Source organism: Arachis hypogaea, chromosome 2 (genome assembly GCF_003086295.3).
Source record: "Arachis hypogaea cultivar Tifrunner chromosome 2, arahy.Tifrunner.gnm2.J5K5, whole genome shotgun sequence".
Classification (NCBI taxonomy): Eukaryota; Viridiplantae; Streptophyta; class Magnoliopsida; order Fabales; family Fabaceae; genus Arachis; species Arachis hypogaea.
Window position 1 is genome coordinate 8,240,031 of NC_092037.1, and position 23,073 is coordinate 8,263,103.

The following is a 23,073-nucleotide window of genomic DNA, read 5'->3' on the forward strand; positions in this document are numbered from 1 at the left end:
CAATTAACTTAAAAATAAAAAATATCAATATGCTGAATTGTATTTTGTTGTTCTAATTTTACTAATACTACCTGTAAAATTGTAATAATTCTTTTTTCTCTATTTTGCCGTTAGTAATTTTAAATTCTATGGCTGTGAAATTGAAAAATAATATATAAAATAGTAAATATTTTTAGTTTGATGTATATTGTATAATGATAAATATATAACCGATAAACACAACTACATTTTAAATTGGCTTTTTACTTTCATTTTCACATAAATATTAAGGAGATACTTTATTATACAAATTAAAGTTATATGAAAAAAAATATAATTTTTTTATAATTATTTTTTATTATATTATTACTATTTAAAACATGGGTTATAATTTTCTCAAATATTATTTTATCTCATAAAAAAATATATAAACTTACATTTTTACCGTATAATTCATCAAATATTAATTGATTATTTTTACATCAACAGTGGGTAGATTAAGTAATTAACTGATTTGGAAATAGGAAGGAAGAAGGGTTTGTCACAAGTCACAAGTGTGCTTAGTGGACTCAGTCATTTGAACAATATCATGAATCATAAATATGTTAGTTTGGCACTTTGGCTTATAATGGAAATAAAGCAAAGCTTAAGCTGTATTTGTTTGGTATTTTCATTTTCATTTTTATTTTTATTTTCAGTAATTTTTATATTTTAGATTTTATTTAAAAAATAGTAAAATAATAAAATTTTATTTTAAATTTTTATCTCTTATTTTTTTTTATAAAATTTTGAAAATAAAAAATACTAGAAATAAAAAAAGTGCAAACCAAAGCAATCTTTAGAGTTGCGGAAAGAAAAAAGAAAAAAGCATTAGGTCCCGGGCTGAGGTTCACCATAAATTTGGACGGATCATAAACATCGTTGTCTACGACATTAGTCTAATCAAATTTTATAATACACGAATAATTATAATAATATAAATACATTAATTATTTAACTTATTTTCAGTATATTTTTTAAACATATCTTTATACAAATAACCTATTTTTCATACATAATTATATTTGTTTATTAATTGTTACTTATACATTCCTTCAAATAGTCAAACAATTTAATTCTTATATGAACTTTTGTAGTTTGAAATACTTTTGAAAACAAATTTAAAATTTTCCTCTATATTCATTGACATGGTCTTGAACTCTAAGCAATATTAAATTAAAATAATATAGGTTTTGTACTTTTTTGAGTTTTTTGGTCACTTTTTGACTAGATAGATAAGAGTAAAGACAAGGATCACAGTCATCGATTTTATCACCGCCACACTGAATGCGCCGCATTTACACTTACCAGTTGCTACTTCACCATTTTCCAGCTGCCACACCGCCGCCGCAGCCCCTTTTATTTTTAGGTAGAAAGTTAGATACAGGTGTAATGGACTTTACGTGAATTTGACTTGAGAACTGTTAGATAATTTGACTAATTTAACTAAATTTTTATCTAACAATTTTTAGTTATCAATTTCACATAAAATTAATTTCACCTAAATTTTCACCTTATTTTTATGATTCAGCAGTTCAGCCTTCACTATTATAATGAGATTACTAATAATGTGAATTACTATTATAAATTTTTGGATTAAATTAAATCATTATAATTTTAAATTTTAATTTAAATTTAATTTTAATTTTTAAGAATTAAATTGAGTATTATTATTTTAAAAAACTTCCTATTTAAATATATGATTATTAGTTAAAACCCTTAGATATGTATCAACTTAATCAATCTCATATTTCTTATTTTAAATGTTAGTGTTCTTTATTTTAAATTTAATAGTATGAATAAAAGTAATATAAAAATTATTTTAATATGTTTATATTATAGTAATTATAATAATTATATTATTTTAAAAAATATTATTCAAATTAAAATAATACTTTTTGTTATTTAGCAAGGTTATTTATCAAATTGTACTAAATTTTTTTTATCAAAATATAAAAAAAAGAATGACTTCAATGATAATAATATTTGATAACTACCGAAAATATTATAAATATAAATATAAACATACTAAAATTTACCATATAAAATATAATATATTCTCTTTAATAATCATGCATCTCAATGAAGAAAATCATGTAAATAATATTCCCACCATAAATTACATTAACATCAATATAATTTTAGTTAAAATTAATTTTTGAAACACAAATTGATACAGATATATATTTGCAAAAGTTAACCCAAACACTAACAAAAATCTGTAAAATCCAATCAAAGAAGAGTTTCGTGAAACGGGTAGAACTGAAACACGTATGTATAAGGAAATTGTTTTACTTCCACCAGAATATTATATCTAATCTAATGCCTAAATTCCTAAAATTAGGTCACCATACATATCATTCCAACAAATTATATCACATTCGGACGCAACAAATTAAACCATCTAGAATGGAAATTCTTATTAATCGAATCCAAATTAAAAGCGAAAAATAGAGGAAGTAAATTGCTTTCACGCTAGAAATACCATTACATAATTACAGTACATTAACATTACATTATGATATATAAATTCGATAAGATAACTGAAACATTAACTAGTAGGATCCTATATTCCTATTCTCAACGGCATATCCACATCAAAATAATATATATTAATCTGTTTTGTTTATTTCAATTGATTGAGTCATTTTAAACTCGATTTGACAAAAAAAAATTATCTCGTTCAAAAATATAAATATCTCATTTTTTATTTAATAAAATAAAAGATTATATGCTTGTGATTTGTTCAAAAATCAATCTATAATTTTTAAATTGAAAAAAATTATCTTCTATTATATATGTTTACTAAAATTATTTTATCAAACATAATTTTATAACTTAAAAAAATTATTTCATTTTAACTTATTTTTAAAAATATGTTAAACTACAATACAAAATTTAAATTTGTGACGAATTAATTTTTTATAGCAGAAATGTGACTAATTTTTTTATATAAAAAAAATATTGATGTTTTTGTTAGAAATGAAATTATTTGATATCATTATAGATAGGTAAATTTTGTAGAAAAGATCAACACTAAAGAAGTATGTTACAACACGTGACAACATCCTAGTCGATACACAGGAAAGTGTTGAAACACATAGGAGACTGTTGAAAACTTGAAATAATGCTGTAATACACTTCAAATATCAATATATAAATAAAACACCATCTCCACTTCCATATTAAAAATAATTTCTGCAGGAATGTGGTCCGAAATAAAAATAAAAAATATTTTAAAAAATTAAATCTCACAAATTACTACAAAAAAACCCAACATTTTGCCAAACCAGTGATGCAGAAACTCAACTATCCCACTCTCACAAAAGAAATAGAACTTTTTCAACGAAGATAGTTTTGATTCACAAGACTCGAACGATGTAAGTTAAGAAATTAAAATTCTATGAAAACAATAACACCACACATTATGTTAACATATTCAAACTTAAATACAAATTAGAAACTAGCTCATATATAGTGAGTTCCTACTTCCAATGCAACCTTCACTCTAAGAATTAGTTATTCAAATTTTGCAAAACACTTTTTAACGCTGGCAAGTTGCATTTTCTAGATCTCATAAACTTAGGTGATCTTCCAATCTAATATAGAGGAGTTAACCACAGATTCAAACATAAAATAAAATAAAAGCTTCTAGTAATGATTAATGAACATACTGAATAATTTTGCCAGCTGTAATCAGATGTTGTTTCTCCACCAAACAGGAATGCCAGTAACAACCGCATTATCAGAAGCAGATGAAGAAGAACAACACTCACTCTTTACACCAACCACCTCTTGGAACCCATGAAAACCGTCACAGCCACCACCAACCACCTTCCCAAGCGGCGGAGCAGCGGTCAAATCCCTAACGGAGAAATTAATAACGCCATTCTTCAAGCCATCCCAATCCCTTAACCGGTAACACAAGAACTGAAGGCAGTGATCAGGTACAATGGTTCCCAGGAAATCAGATAGTGCCACCCTGGCAACCCCAACGTCCCTAACGGATCCCGTGGGGGACGTCTTGCACTTCACCTCAAACGCGATGCTACGCGCGTGTGCCGCAACTTCCACAACAAACTTCTCGTTCCACGAGACAAAGCCGTTGGAGTTGCTGCCGTTTCCTTTACACGACGTCGTGTGGGCGGTTAGGGATTCGGCGCGTACCACCACGAACACGTTCTTGGTGGCGGGTTTTCCGTTCACGCGGAGGTTCTCGGCGGAAAGCACCGTCAGCTCGAGGGTTCTTGGTTTCGTTTCGATAGAATCCATAGTATTTTGAGAGCTCTTCTTTTTCCTTTTTCGGAATGAAGGAAGGGACTTGTAAATTGTGAACTCTTTGGCACGTGGGTTTGAAGTAATAGTTGATAGCGAAATCTTTTCAAAGCGTAATTCGATTCGAAATTTAAATTAAATCGGTTTATGTTTTAATTAATTTTAGAATATATATCTATTTTTGTCCTAAAAAATTTTAAATCAGACGTTTTAATCTTTAACTAAAATTAATTACGTCCTTAACAATTAATTCCGTCAATCACTTAGATTTTTGGCTTCGTCAATTCTAGCAAAAGATAAAATAATTTCAGAAAACTTTAACATGGGACAAAATGATTCCTGACAACTCTAAATCATTGACCTCTTTATTTGCAAACGACACTGTTCTTCCCTAATTTTTATCATATCTCGCATAACCCTAACATTTATACTCTCTCTCTTCACCTTCACTGTCTTTTAAATCTTTTCCTTTCTCATCTTTAACTCTAAGATTAAGTCTTGGTGTAATTATTATATGTGTCGCATCTATCTCAACATGTCATGACCACACACTTCCTAAATTGTACTTAATCCTTAAATTATCTAAGTGTAAATACCATTTTTGACTTATGACACTTTACTCAAAAGATGACAGATACTTTAATCTTCTTGAAATATCATCCAAACTCCATCCATAAAAAAAAATATATACAGGTAGTTAAAAAAAATAAATAAGGTAATAAATAAAAGTCTTTAAATAAATCAAGTCCTCGTTATTATACTTTTTAGTACAATAAAATTATATATTTATAGGTCCAAAAATGGCCTATCAAACTATTTCATAAGCTTGAATTTGACATATTAAAAAATTTAAACTTCTAAAATTAGTTGGATCTAGAATTATTTTTTGTGGGACAAACAAAAACTTCTCCCAAATTAATTTTAAACCATTCTCTTTTATATTAATATATCTAAAGAATAAAAATATATTTTTTAAATTTTTAACGCATTAAATCATTTCGATTCTAATTAAATCATCTAAAAAAGTTGCAGCTGCACTCCTAAATTCACAAGAGATTGTGTGTATATGTTTGTGGGATAAGAGAAGTGGTAAGAAAGTTGTTTTTATTAAAATTAAAAACCAATTAACTAAATTTCATCAAAGCACCAGTGGTCTAGTGGTAGAATAGTACCCTGCCACGGTACAGACCCGGGTTCGATTCCCGGCTGGTGCAAAATTTGTTGAGAGCTGTGATGTAATCCAAACTTTGTGTTGGATAGGGTCCTTCACGTTCTGATCCTAATGGATGAACTCAAGTGCCGTCTGAGCTCTTTTTTTATTTTATTTTTATTATTTTAAAAAAGACCATGTAAGACTTTTATTACATGATGAAATTCTCGAAATAATACAAGTTCGCTTGCAATACATTTGGTTGTAACTACCTCTAACTTACTAATTCTTCAAGAATCAAGAGTACTGTATTTGTATATGTATATGGTGGATACTACAATGAAGATGGCAAAAATATCTTCTCATGAAGATGCTTTGGTTAAAAGTGTGGTTTATTTATTTAGCCACACTTTAAACAAAAACAACACTTTTATAAATATCAAAATCTAACCATACAATCCATCATCCAAAGGTCAAAAAGAAATATACTCATATGAAGACAATTATGCCATCTTCATTGTAGTATCCACCTTTGTATATATATATAAGTACTTATCCACATTCGAGAGACAAATCTACGAACAAGCAACAAGTACCTGCGTGCGTTATTTCATGTACCAAATAATTTCGTTGTGATTACCATGAATCGTGAATTAAATAAATATTTTTCCTCTTTGGAAACTCAAAGGTGTGAATTTTGATAAATTAACATTTTTCACATTGGAATTCAAATGCACTATATACATGTACTAGTATTTGGCATGACATTGATGAGTCAAAGACCTAACGCATAACATATTTGAACAACGAGACATAGCTAGATAATTAAAGTTTTGAAAATTATTCTCATCTCATGGAATATATTTTAAAACAAATTTAATTTATATACTTTTTTTTCTACAAGAACAATCTCAAACTAGGGATGACAATAGTTTTTTATGGGACAGATACTCCTCTCTCATCCCTATTCCTATTCTATTTTTGTCACAGGTTCTTATTTATTCTTTTTTTTATTGCGATGGAGACAGAGATTAAATTTTTAAAAATTAATACAGTTATAATAACATCTAAAATAATACAATTCAATTAAATATAATTTAATTAAACACAAATTTAATATAAACAACATACACACCAAAAATTCTAATATACAAATTAAAATAAAATGAAATAAAAAAAATTCCAACAAACTAATATAACAATTCTTGGTTTAGGATTTAAAATTTATTACATAACATTATATATATTAGGTTATTTAAATAAATTTTTCTTTGCAGAAATTTCACGAGTTCCTATAAGACAGGTATTTCAATCTCCACTTCCATGTTCATTTATTTCTGGGACAGATTTCGGTCTTCGTAAGGATTTTGCGAGTTTTAAATAATTTTTTGGGCAATTTACTTATTTAAATAAAATGACAGAATCCTTTACCTAAATGTGCAAAATGAATTGTTGTTATGTGCATGTGCAAAAATCCAATTCTATGTAATCCGTGGCAATCCACCACGGTTTCTGAAATGTGCATAAACCGTGGCTGGGACGGTTTATGGAAAAACTTTGGTCATTGTAAACCGTGGGAGGTCCCAGCAGTTTACGAAGGAGGCGTGGCATGCATAAACCGTGGTAAGTCAGCACGGTTTATGAAGAGTATGGATTACACGTAAAACCCGCTAACCCACTGCGATTTATGTGTGTGGTGCTATATATACCTAATCCGCCGAAGCTTGGGACGGATCATTTGTATCAGCACAAAAAAAAAAGAAAGGCTTCTTGTGTTGAGAGGAATTTGGGAAAACTTTGGAGGTTTGAAGGAGGAGTGGGTGGTGGAGCCAATGGAGGGTGAGGATCGTTTGTACCACTAAATGGCGTTGCTCACGTGGCAAGATATATCGACGAAGAGGTTAGTTAGTATTATTGTTATTATTATTATTATTATTAAAATTCATACTAATATAAATATTGATATTATTAGGAATATTCTTAGTAAAAATATTTTATGATGTTTATTTGTAATATTATTCTGATTAATGTTATTTACATAAATATTGATATTATTATGGTTACTGTAAATCAAAATGTGAGACGTTTACTAATATTGTCTATGTAAGTGTTAATATTATTATCGGTATTGTTAGTAAAAATATTTTATCATGCTTATTTATTTTGTTAGTCTGGTTAATAGTATTTTTGTAAAATATTTTGTTATAAATGTTAATAATTTATTGAAAAATATTTTTTTCTTTATTTTTAATCTTATCATGAGTGCATAGTATTCGTAGTTTCATTGTTTATTACACAATAAGAGAATCAATGAATTTAATGTGACGATTCTAATAATTTTTACAAAAATTATGTTTGATGTTGTTAGTAATGGGTGTATGTTAAGGGATTTTGTTATCCATGTTTTGCAGCCTAGTAGGGTTATTAGCGCCGTTAGGAGGCAACAGAATATGCCCTTACATGACCGGATTATACCGTATCTAGAGACCGCGGGCTTGTATCATCTGGCTAGGCTAAACAGTCAGTGGTTCTGGGTTGATGAGGCTCTCCTTAGCGCATTTATTGAGCGGTGGCGTCCGGAGACCCACACGTTCCACATGCCGTTTGGTGAGTGCACCATTACTTTGCAGGATGTCGCATATCAGCTGGGTTTGCCGATTGATGGTGCGCCCGTTAGTGGGTGCCTGACTGAGTTTGAGAATCTGATGGAACACGGTAGACCAGCATGGGTGTGGTTCCGGGAGTTGTTTGGGGAGTTACCTCCACAGAGTAAAGTGAAGCAGATGACAGTGTGCTACACATGGTTCCACGAGAGGTACCGGGTTCTCCCTGCAGATGCTACTAATGAGACCGTGTGTGTATACGCACGTGCTTATATCCTGATGCTGTTGTCGTCTCAGCTGTTTGCGGACAAGAACGCAAACCGGGTCCACCTTCGCTGGTTGCCTTATTTGGCATCATTGGACGACTTGGGCAGATATAGCTGGGGATCGGCTGCACTGGCATGGTTGTATAGGTGTCTTTGTCGTGAGACAAACAGGAACGTTGTTAACTTGGCTGGGCCGCTACAGCTACTACAGTCTTGGATTTTCTAGAGGTTTCCGACTCTGAGGCCCACTGGTTTTGACGGGTTCGGGTTTCCTCTTGCTTCTAGGTAGGGTTTAGGACTATCCGTTCATAAATTGTAAAAACAACATGTGTTATTCTTTGTTTTGACATCATTTCACTTAAAATTGTAGGTGGGCGACATTTGTGCCGAGGAACGATGCAGGGGCATAGAGATTAGTTTCCGCACGCCTTGCACTGGATCGACTGCGTGTCCACGATGTGAGTCATTTATTTATTGCTGATACTTGAACTGGTTTTTCTTAAATGTCATTGTCTGATGAAACTCTTACTGTTTCGATACAGTTTGTGTGGGAGCCTTATTCTTCTGTTGATGTTGCTGCTGTTATTCATCCGGAGATACTAGTTGACGAGCACCAAAGGCTATGGACGGCCGTCACTAGCCTGATATATTTTGCTGCGATTGAGTGGCATCAGGTCGATAGGGTTCTACCCCAGTTCGGCGGTGTTCAGCATCTCCTTCAGTCAGCTCTGAACATAGATTGGCTACATGCGAAGGATGGTAGGGGTGGGGACCGGTGGTTTCCCACGTATTATCAGGAGTGGCATCAGCTTTGGGAGAACAGGCTTCAGTCAGTCATATGGGTCGATCGAGTCCTCGACCCCGGTCCATCAGCAGAGTACCTGGAGTGGTGGTGCCGTGTGGCGCACAGGTTCCTATCCCCAGATGTAGCATTTCAGGATCCGAGGCCCATTGTCTTGACTGAGGAGGCGCGTCACAGAGGGTCGTCCCAGGCACCTCCTAGAGTGCACGTTTATGACAGACCAGATAACAGACGAGTCGATCGGCGTCGCCGTATAGGGACCCGGACCACCGATCGCGAGTGGAGGGAGTTTGCCGACCGTTTGGAGGAGGACGTTCCTGGAGCTGAGCCTAGGGATGCAGTGGATTTCCGTGTTCCTCGACGTAGAGGCAGACGGCAGCCTGCGCGGCCTGACCGTCGAGGTGCTCGTGATAGAGGACCATCCGAGCAGGGTGAGGGCACTCATCACGTGCCCAGTGAGGAGGTAGTTGGTTCAGCCTCAGCTATGGATCAGCCGACGTTCGACGTGGGTACTAGCTCTCAGCTCTTTGGGAACGTGACCCCACATGCTTTTGCTGAGTTTACTACCGCTGCTGTCGGGATGGACATTGATGATCCTGTTACTGAGTTCGAGTTCTACAGGGATATAGCAGACATTCTCAGGGATGATGATGGTACCCATTATAGGCCACAGATGCCTGAGGAGCATGCCCAGTTTGCTGATCAGTAGCCACGGAGTGACGACGTTCAGGCCCAGTTGGCAGTTGACCTCAACGAGCCTGTAGCATCTCCGTCTGACCCATGGTTTGCGTTAGGAGGGACACCTGCCTCTGCTTTCAGCGCGGTTCCCGCACAGCCCTCTGCACCAGCGGCAGATCAGAGACCGAGGCGGGTGAGGCGTCCTCCTCGATGTGGCACCGGAGGTCACCTGCTTGGCCAGTTCGACGATGATGACAGTGACACCATTGAGGATTCTGATTATTTATGTTATATCTTCCCGTCCGGTAGGGACTTTGTTAGTTTATGTATTTAGCATGCTATTGAGTACTTGTTGCTTTGAGACCTATGTTAAATGTTATTTTTCTTTCGACCAAGCAGTTTAACCGGTTTCAGCTTCTTTGATATGTAGCTCTACGGTATAAATTATAATGCACAATATGAACGACACAAAAGTGGTTTAATCAAACAGGTAAAATAACAGGAATTTATTCGTATGAAATTTTTGCATTAAAGAAACATGTTGACAGTCATAGACTTAACCAACCCTTACATTACCAAAATTATCTAGACCCCGAAACAACTGAAACAGCATAGACGGCATTTTAGACGACATGAGATCTAGGCATCCCCTCCACCACTCTGTCTTCGCTGGTGACAGTTCCTCCGCATATGCCCATCCTGACGGCATAGCCCACAACGCTTTGGCTGGTTCTCCTGAGACTGATCCATACTTCCACGGATCCTGGTTGCCTTTGGACGACCTTCCTTATCACGCCGCATATTAGGGTCAGGAATGATGGTAGGCCCAGCATATGGAGGCAATAGTCCTTCAAGGATACGTGGGAGAAACCCCTGCCTGTAAACATTGAACACCTCATTCATACGATACACCTCGTGAACATATGACGCCCAGTTAAGCCGGGAGTAGGCGCAACACGCAATGGCGTGGCAACAAGGATAATGCAGCGCCTGAAAGTGGCCACAGTCGCATCGGTGATCCTTAAGGGAAACTCTATAGCTACCCAGCGAGAAGCTCCCGGTTGGTGTTGTCTCTGCGACGGTGTACTCGGACTGATGCCTGTCGTATAACGTCACAGTGAAGCACCTAGAGTCTCTGAGGTTCCGATCAATAGCCTTGACCAATGCCTGACAGAATTCATGCCCAGATCCGTGTTGTGCGTCTGCTGTTTGTCCCCGTACCACAAATAGCTGAGCAAGCCTCCCGTAAGTTGACTTCACCAACGATGTGACCGGGAGGTTGCGAGTTCCCTTTAGCACGGAGTTCACACACTCACTGATGTTTGTGGTCATGTGCCCGAACCGTCGACCACCATCCTCATGTTGGGTCCATTTGTCATACTCCATCCGGTTGGCCCAGTCACACATTGCTGGATTCTCAGTCCGCATGATGTCAAACCAGTAGTAAAACTCAGCTTTAGTCTTTGCGTAGGCAACATTCACCAACATCCTCCTTGATTCCTTACCTTTGAACGTTAGGGCGAAATTCGTAGCCACATGCCTAATACAGTAGGCTCAGAAAGCCCGAGGAGGCAGCCACCCAGTCTCAGGTGCCTCAAGTGCTGCCTTGATCCCATTATGCCTGTCAGAGATAACAAGGATACCCTCCTGAGGAGTCACATGCTGTCGGAGGTTGGACAAGAAGAATGACCACGACTCTGCATTTTCGCCCTCCACAAGGGCAAATGCTATCGGGAGGATGTTCGAGTTCCCGTCCTGAGCTATCGCCAACAGCAGCGTTCCTCCATACTTCCCATACAAGTGGGTACCATCAATACTGACGAGGGGCTTGCAATGCCGGAATGCCTCGATACAGGGTGGAAATGTCCAGAAAAATCAGTGAAAGTACACCGTCGACTCATCAACCCCACCACCAATCCGAACAGGAGACGTCTTCAACACCGTGATTGTTCCGGGCATTGTCGACTGGACCCTTAGCATCCAACGTGGCAACTCCGCGTAAGACTCTTCCCAATCTCCATATATTTGTGCTACTGCCTTCTGCTTGGCCATCCAAACCTTCCTGTAACTAGGCCTGAAACCGTAATCGGCTTCTGTCGCTTGTTGGAGTACCTTTACCGTAACCGCAGCATCTGCCCTAACCAAAGGAACAATCCTCGCACAGATAACGTGGTAATCCAGCTGACGGTGATCACTTGAAATAGAACTTGCCAAGCATGTGTGTGGCTCGTTGTACCTCCTAACCTCCGAAGTGCCCTTTCGTGCACGAAGCGCTACACGAATCAACTAACTACAATCCTTGCCGGATTCCTTGCATTTTCCATGATACTTCAAATGATCTGATTCGATGACTCTGTACTCAACACCTCGCCGGATGCTATAGTCCTTGACACTCAGCACAGCTTCATCTTTGTTCTGGAATGATTGCCCAATCTGAAATTCTGTAGAAGATCCCCCCACTGTGTTACCACCGTCTTCCTGTTGACCAAGAGCATCCAAGTTTAGTGTGGAGAAGTGTGGATGGTACTGCTGAGAAGCAGAACTTGAAGGCCAATGCGGCGCATGTGGATCGCCACCTGTGTCATCGTCGCTGTCACCTACGATATCAACAGGCTCCTGGTCAGACTCATCGTCACGCATTGCATTCTCTACTTGATCAGGTCCACCAAAGTCTTCGATATAAGGTAACAGGCCACCACCGGTGCCCACAACGTGAGGAGGCTCAATGACTGCTGCATTCTCCAAAGGTACAGAACCAACAACCTCCGTTCGGTCTAAATCAGCCGCAAACGAAGGACATTGAACCGGCGGAAGATACGGTCTGACCGCAGGCATCGAACTAGATGCACCACCCGCGGCAGCAGGGCTAGGAACTGGAGCGGATGCCCCAGAACTATCGACACCAACCTCCAACTTCGCGAACAACTCATGGATTCTGATCTCCGAAAAACTCCTTACACAGTAAAACAAAACCCTAATATCTTCATCAGCCTTAACCGCAAAGGTATCATACTGAACACCGGTCGAGACAACCGCGATAGGAATCTTGTAGAATAGTTTCTTAACCCACTTGCTACCCAACACGCCAAGCTTCTCCAAGATGATGTTCTTCAAATATGACAAACTCATGGACGAACTGATAAAAATGCTCAGTGGTTCTCTGTCGGTAAACTTTATACCATGGCTTTTGCTTTTTTTTTATTTTTCCAGAGCAATGGACTAAGGCAAGAAAACTCTCTTCCTCACTAGCCATTGTGAGAATGATCTCTTATGGAGCTTGAATCACCCACATATATATAGAGTTCCCGTCATTGTAAACCGTGGGAACCTACAAGGTTTTCTGGCCATAATTGAACCCACATAAACCGTTGTAACCCGCAAGGGTTTATGACCAGTTCAGTTTCCTCATAAACCGTGGTGACTTACCACGGTTTATGCATGCCACGCCTCCTTCGTAAACCGTTGGGACCTACCACGGTTTATGCACATTTCAGAAACCGTGGTGGGTTGCCACGGATTACATAAAATTGGGTTTTTGCACATGCACGTAACAATAATCCGTTTTGCACATTTAGGTAAAGGTTTCGACCATTTTATTTAAATCAGTAAATTGCCCTAATTTTTCTGTTGCAGATAATTTTTATGGGTATCTGTAGGTGTGAATTCTTTTGCAATTCTTACTCAACTAATTTTTAAACAAAGTTTTAGTTCTAAAAGATAAGAAAACAAAATAACGAATGCTAATTATGTTTTCATAATCTCATTACAATACTTTTTGTCCAATAGAATAAATGTTAGATTGGGCGTTGCTCAGTAAACCAAAAGTTATAACTGTTGCATACAATTCCGTATCTCTAATTAGGCTTATAACATTCTCTTGGCTCAAATTCACTCTTGGGGCATATTTGGGCTATAAAATTTCAACCCAAATCATATTTTGTTAAATTAAGCTAGAATCTAACAACTAAAGTTGGTCGAGGGATTAGTTAATTCGTCCACTTAAATAACTGTTGGGAGTTTGAATTCTATTTTATACATGCAGTAATTCATTGGTCAACAACAAATTTTTAGATGGAGCTTAAATTCGCAATGAATTAATTGTTAATCTGTCGTACCGGAGAATACCATAAACAACTAAAAAAAATCTTCTTAAATCTAGTATAAATCACTTCCAAATTTATATATATGCACTATAAATATAAGATAGAATATCTGCTCTAATTTATGCTATTTTTCTATAATTTTTATACCTTCTAGACAATCATCGACGTAATCGTCAAAATCCCTTATAAATACCACTTCCTATATATTCAACTCATAAATTGTAACTGATCAAAAGTTTTCATTCCCTCAAAAATGAACAAAAATAATTACTATTGAACAATAATGTCTATCGATCATCTGAATACATACAACTCCTTTGAGAAAATTAATCTAGTCGGCATCATTATAAAAACATCATATAGTTTTCAAGTGACTTCGACTCTAAGTACACTTTTAGAAATGCAAGATGTATGTTGGCCATTGCCAAAAGGAACCAATAATAATAATAATAATAATATATAGTCATCCTAAAGTGGTAACTAAAAACTACCTAAGAGTGCCTAATTACGTCCTCTGCTTAGTTATTGTGGCATGAGCAGCTTGGTCCTTCCTACGAAGAAGAAGCCAAAGTAGCATTGCATGGTAATTGCCAAGATATGATCTCAATAATGTATTCTTATGTCACATACAGTGCAAGATAAGTTCCACCTCACACATGATAAAGAATGTATGTCTTACGAATTATTTGATAACCAAAAAAAAATAATAATAATAAAATAGTCAGAATTTATCTATTTAACATTTATTGATGGTTGTAATTTTATTAGCTCTAAATCTAATTATTATTATTATCATTATTATTATTTGTAAGTGCATGCCGTTTAACATTTTTTATGAATGAAATTTTTTGTTATAAAAAAAAGTATGTAATGTGAATTACTCTGTAGTGATATATTTGAAAATTAAAGTGTTAATAAAATCATATATACAAAATGTTATTAATTTAAAAACCTTTTAAAGATGTTAATAATTCATATAATAAAAAATTATATGGGTATGACTTGGTAGGTCAGCACTATTTAAATTTCATCTTAAACATAAAAGTTTTGCGTTGTGTGTAGTCAGTTACTTGTTTTCAAGTGGATGACTTATGATATATATATATATATATATATATATATATATATATATATATATATATATATATATAAAGGTACTATCTTTTTAAAAAGTCATATAATAACACTAAAGGGATCATATGACTCCAAACGAGCAAAATCTGATGAACAAAGCAGCGTATGAAGGATCAGAGGAGGTGGTTGTTGAAAACGGCACAGATTTGCACATTAATTTTGTTGGAAATGCTATTGTAAATTCTGATTTGAGCTCTACATCTTTGATTGTTCATAAGTTGCTGCATATGCCAGATATAACAAAAAATTTGTTAAGTGTTTACAAATTTTGTTGTGATAACAAGGTTTTTTTTGAGTTCCATGACTCAGATTGCTGTATTAAATCACAGGATTCTAAAGAAGTTGTCTTCAGAAGCATTGTTGATCGAGGACTCTACAAATTTCTCAATTTCTCTTTGGCTTCACCTAATGCACCTGCAGCCATTCTTTCAAGTGTCATGCCTGACGATTAGGCTGCCCTATGGCATGCCAGACTCGGTCATCCGTCTAATAGTGTCTTGTCTCATGTCTTTAAAGATTGTAAACTCCCTTTTTCTGTTTCAAATAAATCTGTCTATCATGCTTGTTGTCTTGGCAAGTCGCATCAAATGCCATTTGCTCGCTCAAATTTAGTGTATACCAAGCCTCTTGAACTTGTGTATTTTGATATTTGGGGACCAGCTCCCTCACCTGATAACAATGGTCATGTTTACTTTGTTAATTTCATTGATGCTTTTTTCAAATACACTTGAATTTATCTAATCAAAACTAGAGCTAAGCTTAAATCAGTTTTTGCACATTTTCAAAGTATGATGGAATTACAGTTAAATACCAAATTGAAGAGTTTTCAAAGTGATAATGCACTTGAGTATGTGAGTTTGTCTAAGCAGCAGCAAGAAAAAGGTATCACTCACAGGTTCACCTGCCCGCACATTCACCAACAGAATGGTTCTGCGGAGCGAAAGCATTGCCATGTGGTAGAAATGGGCTTAACTTTGCTTGCCACAACCTCCATGCTGCTGAGATTCTGGGGTGATGCCTTCACCACTGCTGTTCAGCTTGTTAATGCCCTGCCAACACCTATTTTGGGCAACAAGTCGCCTACTGAAGTTTTGTTTGGCAGGCATCCGACCTATGATCATTTCAGGATCTTTAGTTCTTTGTGCTATCCACATTTAAGGCCCTACAATCGGTACAAATTGGACTTTAGATCTGTCTCAGCTGTGTTCATTGGCTATGGCACTTCACAAAAAGGCTATAAATGTCTTCTTGCCTCAGGGAGAGTGATTGTGACTCGAGATGTAATCTTTGATGAAACCAAGTTTTCCTTTGTTAGTTCCAAGTTTCTTGACTATGGCTCTTCATCTGGTTCTGATTCGGACTCATTCACAAATCCCGCTTTCTTTATGCTGCTCACTCTCGGTTTGGTCTTCCTGCTGTTTCATTTGGTTACTAAAAAGGGCGGAGGAAAGTCAGTACCAAATACTTGGCAATCCTTGGTAGAGCTTATTTATGATTTCGTGCCGAACCTGGTAAACGAACAAATAGGTGGTCACTGCCTGCGCCTACACCCTCTATCCCACTGGTTTCAACCATCTCACCTCGACCTCAACCTCCACCACCTACATCTATACCTTCTTTTGTTTCAAGCTGCTCATCAACCCTTGCTGCTCCCTCTGACATTCCCATCTATATCCCAACCTTAGATATTGATATTATTCTCCCTTCTAATTCCCCTCTGTCTGTTCAGAATGCTCATCCCATGATTACCCGAGGAAAGGCAGGCATCCGTAAATCTCGGGCTCTTCATGTTTCTTTAGAACCCCGTACAACCAAACAAGCTCTTGCAGATCCTAATTGGAGAGCAGCCATGAATGCTGAGTATGATGCATTAATCACGAATAATACATGGCAATTGATGCCATTGCCTGCGGATAGAGAGGCCATTGGCTCGAAATGGGTGTTTCAGGTTAAAGTATAAACCTGATGGTTCTCTTGACAAGTACAAAGCCTGGCTCGTTGCCCAAGGCTTTCATCAGCGTCCTGGTGTGGACTATAAGGAGATATTTAGTCCAGTAGTGAAGCCAACTACGATCCGGTTGGTTCGTTCACTTGCTCTCTCATGGTCCTGGCCAATTCGGCAGTTGGATGTGAATAATGCATTTCTCCATGGTGACTTGTTTGAAGATGTCTATATGCAGCAGCCAAAAGGATATGAGCAGGGTGATAGCTCCATGGTGTGCAAGTTGACAACGATATTGTATGGTCTCAAGCAGGCCCCTCGAGCTTGGTACACTAAGCTTATGGGAGCGTTGCAGGCACTTGGTTTCTCTCCTACCCGATCTGATTCCTCTTTGCTGACTCATTTCTCTCCTACCTCTACCATTTTTATCTTGATATATGTTGATGACATTATCATCACTAGCAGTTCACAGTCCAAAATTAATGGTCTCATTAGTCAACTTGACTCTCAATTTGCCTTGAAAGATATGGGAACCTTGCATTATTTTCTTGGCATCCAGATCACTCGCTCAGCTGAAGGGGGCATCTTCCTTAATCAAGAAAAATATGTCCAGGATGTGCTTGTCAAAGCAGGGATGGCTGATTGCAAGTCATGTGCTACTCCACTTCCATCCACCCTCAAACTTTCGGCCACTGAAAGTCCATCATTTGATGATCCCTCTTTGTATAGAACTCTTGTGGGCAGCTTGCAATATCTCACAGTGACACGACCTGAGATTGCTTACTGTGTCAATAAGGTTTGCCAATTCATGCACGCCCCAACTGAGGAGCATTGGCGAGCGGTCAAACGCATTTTGAGGTATTTAGCGGGAACTATTGACTACGGCCTGCACTTGCGAAATGCTGCTCCTTTGACTCTCACTGCTTACAGTGATTCTGATTGGGGAAGTGATCCAGATGATCGCAAATCCACCAGTGGAATGTGTGTGTTCCTTGGCAACAATTTGATTTCTTGGACTTCGAAGAAGCAATCCGTGGTGGCCCGTTCTAGTACCGAGGCTAAGTATCGATCCCTTGCCTTAGCTGTTGTTGAACTCATCTGGCTAAGGAAGCTGTTGGCAGAGTTTCGGGTTTTGTTGCCGAGCGTCCCTAAGATCTACTGTGATAACATGAACGCGGTCTTGCTAGCTACAAACCCCATTCTTCATTCAAAGTCCAAGCACTTTGAATTTGATTTCTATTTTATTAGAGATTTTGTCACCAAGGGTGTGCTCCAAGTTCATCACATTCCTGGTACTGCTCAATTGGCTGATTCTTGATCAAAGTTGTCCCGTCCGCTAAGTTTCTGGCTTTTCGCAACATAAACTCAAAGTTAAACTTCTTTCACCTTTAAATTTGAGGGGGCATGATAGTATAAGTAAAAAAGAGTAGTTAATTATGTATTGTATAAATAAGTTTTAATGCTGAGTCAGTATTAGGCTGTTATTGAAATTTGTTAGAGTCAGTTAGAATAACAACTTTATAAATAACAATGTCTCTCTAATCTAATCGGTCATTTGTAACTACATCATTCACACTTTAATACAATTGAGAACAAACTCTCTCTCTCCCTTTCTGAATCATCAATTGGAGTACAAAGCCTGATACCTTTAATTTTTTCTTGAACATTCTAGGTATTTTTTCGTTTCTTTTTAGTGTATGTTATTTAATTTTAAAAACATTATTTTTTCTCTCTAATGTGGGGTATAAATTAACTATATGTTATATTAAAAGTATATACAGTATGTTATTATTAAAATTCATGATCAATTATTATTATTATATTACATTATATTATATTGTAGGGAGCAAACCCCTCCTTTGAAGTAAAATTGATATATATGTATATATATATACAAATCATCATAGCTGGATGAAATAATAATTAGAATGGACTTTTATATTTATTAATTTGTGTACGTCTGCATCATGCTGAGAAGGAGAAATTAAAGACGACATACACTGCCTTCATCTAGCTAGATATATAACTATACATTGTCTTTATCATTATGGCGTGTTAACCACTGCTTGAAATTTATTTGGATACCATTAAATTATTAAAAAATTAATAATTTTTTATTTTTAGGTATATTTAACAAAATTTTAGTAGTATAAATAAAAATATAAAAAAATAAAAAATATTTTTTAAAAATTATAATTTATATTATTTTTTAAAAATTTATTAAAAACAGTTTTAACAAAATAATTAGATAAAAAGTATTTTTATGTTATTATATTTAAATATATTATTATATAAAAAATATTTTTACATAAGATATATATTTAAACATAAAATTATTTTTATTTTATAAATTTTTAAAAAAAAGATAACTTGAATTTTTTTTCATAAAAATTCACCCCAAACAAATTCTTAATTATATAAGATAAATTAATTCAAAAGAGACATATTAATAAAAATAGAAGAACATACAGTATTAACGCTATGTATATATTTTTAGTTAATAATATTTTTTATATTATTTTTTATTAAAAAGATTGTTACCATACAACATACGAAACTAATAATAAAAGAGAAAATGGATTATATATATGAACTCTCTTATTAATAGTGTTGTTACAATGTCCTTATTCAATTTTAAATTCTAAGTTTTGGTATATCATTTTATATTCTTGTTGTTTATTATATATCTTTTTCTCAATGAAATTCAGAAGGAGAGAATGCACACCAAACGCTAGTGTCTTTTTTATATGGAGGAATGCAAAAGAAAGAGTTAACTAAAAATTATTTTACTTATTTTTAATTTTAAACTCTTAATTTTATATCCTACATTATGAATTTTAAAGTTGATTAATATTGTTTAACTAAAAATTAATTCTTTTTTTTAAACTATTCCTATAATATTTTCTAATCAATTAGGCATAAAAATAATCAATCTTAGCTTGTCACGCATAGTAGTTTTTTTTATAAAAAAGTCTCGGAACTAACATTTTTATTAAAATTTAGTCCGTATTTAATTATTAAAAAAAATATGTAATTTCATATCATTAGATATAATTTTATACTATTAAAAATATTAATAATAACTAAATTAATGGTTACAAATTATAAAATATGCTAATTTCTAACACTATTATTTTTTTATATTAAACATTATTTTGACATCAAAACCTTTTAATAATTACTACGTGTATTTTTTATTTTATTAATCAAAAAATAATTTAAATACATAATCAATTAATAACAATTATATTTATATAAAAATTATATTTAGTTTATAAACAGTATTATCAAAAAATAAATATTTATGTCACATTTTATAAAAAATACTTATTATTATGGCGAAGAGAAAAACTGATAAAAGAGAACCGGAATTAAATTCTCTTTTATCAAGTGGAATGCATCATTTTGTTTTTATTATTTTTTTATGAAATGAAGTTAAATGCTTTTCTTGTTTTTGCACCCAAAACCTCTTCCGATCATAGTAGATTGGTCTTATAAGAAACCATATATATTTTATTTGATGAACAAATAAAGGTGAGTCTCATTTGATGAAATTAAATTTATTAAATTATTTAATAATTTTTAAATATCAACTTTACATAAAAATAATTACACGTAAGTTCTTACTTTAAATTAATTATTTTATAATTTAAATCCAATTAACCGGAATTCCAGTTACAACTGCATTAGAGCTATTTTTGGCAGCCGGCAGCAACTCCTTCGCCAATGAAATTACCGGCATTTTGACTCTAACCGAAAAATTGATAACCTCATTTCTCTTAACCTTTCTATCCCATAACCTATAGCTCAAAAATTGCACTTGATTTTGAGAGACATAGCCTCCTAGTATATCCGAAATCCGTATCCTTGAAATTCCAACACTATTGATTCCCATCATTGCTTTGTAATTCACCTCCAAAGTAATGAAACTTGCATGCAATGGCACGTCCATTATAACCTTCTCATTCCATGTCGGATAGTTTCCGCCATCAACATCCATTTTAGTTGTCCTCATGGCACTACTTGCGTCGGTTTTAAGCGTCACAAATGCATTTTTTTTTATAGATTTTTCATTCACTCTAAGATCCTCTGCTGATAAAATAGTAATCTCTAAACTCTTTGACATATTTTTTATATAAATGTTACACAATGTATTATGTGGGGGCAAGTAATATAACTAAAAGTTTAGGGACTTAATTGGATATATATAGAAGAATATTAATTTGGCTAAAGAATAATAAAAATAATGAGAGAAAGGAGAAGGGGAAGAGAATGTTTTATATGTAATTTTAAGTTGTAGTTTTGTGAGGAAATATGAGAGAAAGAAAAGAGAAAGAAAGAGGAACGTTTCTTTGATGTGCCGTTAGAAATAGAATATGCTGTGCGTGTGGTTTTTCTCAAACGTTGTGGACCAAAAAACTTGTTTAACATTTTCAAGTGTGATAGGCAACAACGGCGCTAAAAAAAATGCAACATGTATGGCCAAATTAATGGCGCAATATATGAAAAAACATTTAATCACTAAATTAACTTATATATATATATATATATATATATATATATATATAACTGATTTAGTGATTTTTTTATGGAATAAATGTTCTTTCGAGTTCCTAATTATTTGTTCGATGGACTTTGTATCTCTTAATAAATATAAAAATCCAAATCGGTTCCTATCTATGTTAATATATATACGTTTCAGTTCCTATAATTAGTTTTGAACATGTTACTTATTGATATGTCAGTAACTTATTCTTACAATAATAAAAAAAATGGCTAAACAAGTGACTGATACGTAATATATCAAAATAGATAGGAATCAATTTAAGTTTTTATATTTATTAAGAGGTGCAAAGTCCATCGAATAAATAGTTAAGAACTGAAAAAGGTATTTACTCTTTTTTATATATATGTAATAAGACTGGAGTGAATTAGCCAACAATACAAACTATAATAATTTGATTACCTTCCCGATAACTCTCCACACACAAAAAGTTAAAATAAAAATTAGTATATAAATACAGTTGTGTTATGAGTATAGAAAAAATTGTTATAAATTTAATTTTTTTATTAAAATAAATTTAATTATATTGATGATAGACTGATAGATTATTTAACTGAAATAATATGTATAAATATATAATTGTTTATTTGGTAATTGATTTTTAGTGTTTACGAAAAATTTTTATATAAATAATATTAATTAGTGAAATGATGTTTGAACTCTTTCTTGAGTTAGGGGGAAAAATTTTAAATTGAAGTAAATTTAATATTAATTCGTTAATTTTTTCATATTCCATACAAATACAATGACTTAATACTCTATTTTATATTTCTAACAATTTTTAACGAATTAACCAACTAGTTAAGCCATCCAATATTAGTTGATTCATAATAATACTCTGTTGAAATAAATTATTTTATTAATTCAGATCATTCATATTGAATCACAAAAAACATATCACAATGTGAAAGCGTATCTTTATTCATATAAATCAGAAATTGATGGAAGAATTATCTTAGTCTTGTGACTCTTTCGATCTTTCTCAACTAAACCCTTTTGTATTCTTAATATGGTTGAATTGTGACTCTTCTTATGAGAAAAGCACGACAAAGGCGACTTTGGTATATAGGGGACCGAAACCTAACGACACTATTTATATTTGAGCATGACACCCATTAAACCCTAAAACCCAAATAAATAGTATCTAAAGTCTAAAAGAAAATATATCTAAAATCCAAAAGATAATTATCTAAAGAACAGAAGATAATATCTGGTTTTATTCTCATTTAATTCTAAATAAAAAATAATTATGACTTATTCAATTTAGCATTTATAACAATAAATGAGATCACTATTATATAAGTCATTTAATTTGAAATAGCATAATTTGTGATTATAATTAATATATGTATTGTCCACAAACAAATTAGGAAATTAAAATAATTTTCTAACAATCTCCCATTTGGTGTATACATATATTCTTTCTTGACATAATCACATCTTATAAACTTTATGTGCACATCTGAATGCTATTTTCCTTATTACTTTAACAATCTGGTCCGTCTCATACATTAGATATGCAATTACCGCAGCTTTTA

The 23,073-nt window shown here is 34.1% G+C and overlaps 4 protein-coding genes and 1 non-coding gene across 5 annotated transcripts; 2 read left to right on the top strand and 3 right to left on the bottom strand.

Moving 5' to 3' along the window:
* Positions 1-1,125: 1,125 nt before the first annotated feature.
* On the bottom strand, positions 1,126-4,400 carry LOC112736161 (BON1-associated protein 2). The gene is made up of 2 exons (XM_025785500.3): positions 3,693-4,400; positions 1,126-1,374 (listed from the first exon to the last, which is right to left on the bottom strand). The coding sequence occupies exon 1, from the start codon at positions 4,288-4,290 to the stop codon at positions 3,715-3,717; it is 576 nt and encodes a 191-aa protein (XP_025641285.1). The 5' UTR covers positions 4,291-4,400; the 3' UTR covers positions 1,126-1,374; positions 3,693-3,714.
* Positions 4,401-5,436: 1,036 nt separating this feature from the next.
* On the top strand, positions 5,437-5,507 carry TRNAG-GCC (transfer RNA glycine (anticodon GCC)). The gene has a single exon. It is a non-coding gene; the product is annotated as a tRNA-Gly (tRNA).
* A 2,287-nt stretch (positions 5,508-7,794) lies between these two features.
* LOC140176543 (protein MAIN-LIKE 1-like) lies at positions 7,795-8,722 on the top strand. The gene is made up of 2 exons (XM_072208068.1): positions 7,795-8,450; positions 8,683-8,722. Exons 1-2 carry the CDS (start codon positions 7,795-7,797, stop codon positions 8,720-8,722), a joined length of 696 nt encoding a protein of 231 aa, XP_072064169.1.
* Positions 8,723-10,431: 1,709 nt separating this feature from the next.
* Positions 10,432-11,280, bottom strand: LOC114924626 (uncharacterized). The gene has a single exon (XM_029289837.1). It carries the CDS (start codon positions 11,278-11,280, stop codon positions 10,432-10,434), a length of 849 nt encoding a protein of 282 aa, XP_029145670.1.
* Positions 11,281-20,620: 9,340 nt separating this feature from the next.
* On the bottom strand, positions 20,621-20,971 carry LOC112721268 (BON1-associated protein 2-like). Its single transcript, XM_025772341.1, has one exon. The coding sequence runs from the start codon at positions 20,969-20,971 to the stop codon at positions 20,621-20,623; it is 351 nt and encodes a 116-aa protein (XP_025628126.1).
* Positions 20,972-23,073: the final 2,102 nt, after the last annotated feature.

Excerpts from the sequence above, each read along its gene's own strand:
- LOC112736161 (XM_025785500.3), bottom strand. The coding sequence starts at position 4,290 with ATGGATTCTATCGAAACGAAACCAAGAACCCTCGAGCTGACGGTGCTT.
- LOC140176543 (XM_072208068.1), top strand. The coding sequence starts at position 7,795 with ATGTTTGATGTTGTTAGTAATGGGTGTATGTTAAGGGATTTTGTTATC. Across the intron at positions 8,451-8,682 it reads GGATCGGCTGCACTGGCATG|GTGGGCGACATTTGTGCCGA; the intron begins GTTGTATAGGTG and ends TTAAAATTGTAG.
- LOC114924626 (XM_029289837.1), bottom strand. The coding sequence starts at position 11,280 with ATGTTGGTGAATGTTGCCTACGCAAAGACTAAAGCTGAGTTTTACTAC.
- LOC112721268 (XM_025772341.1), bottom strand. The coding sequence starts at position 20,971 with ATGGATGTTGATGGCGGAAACTATCCGACATGGAATGAGAAGGTTATA.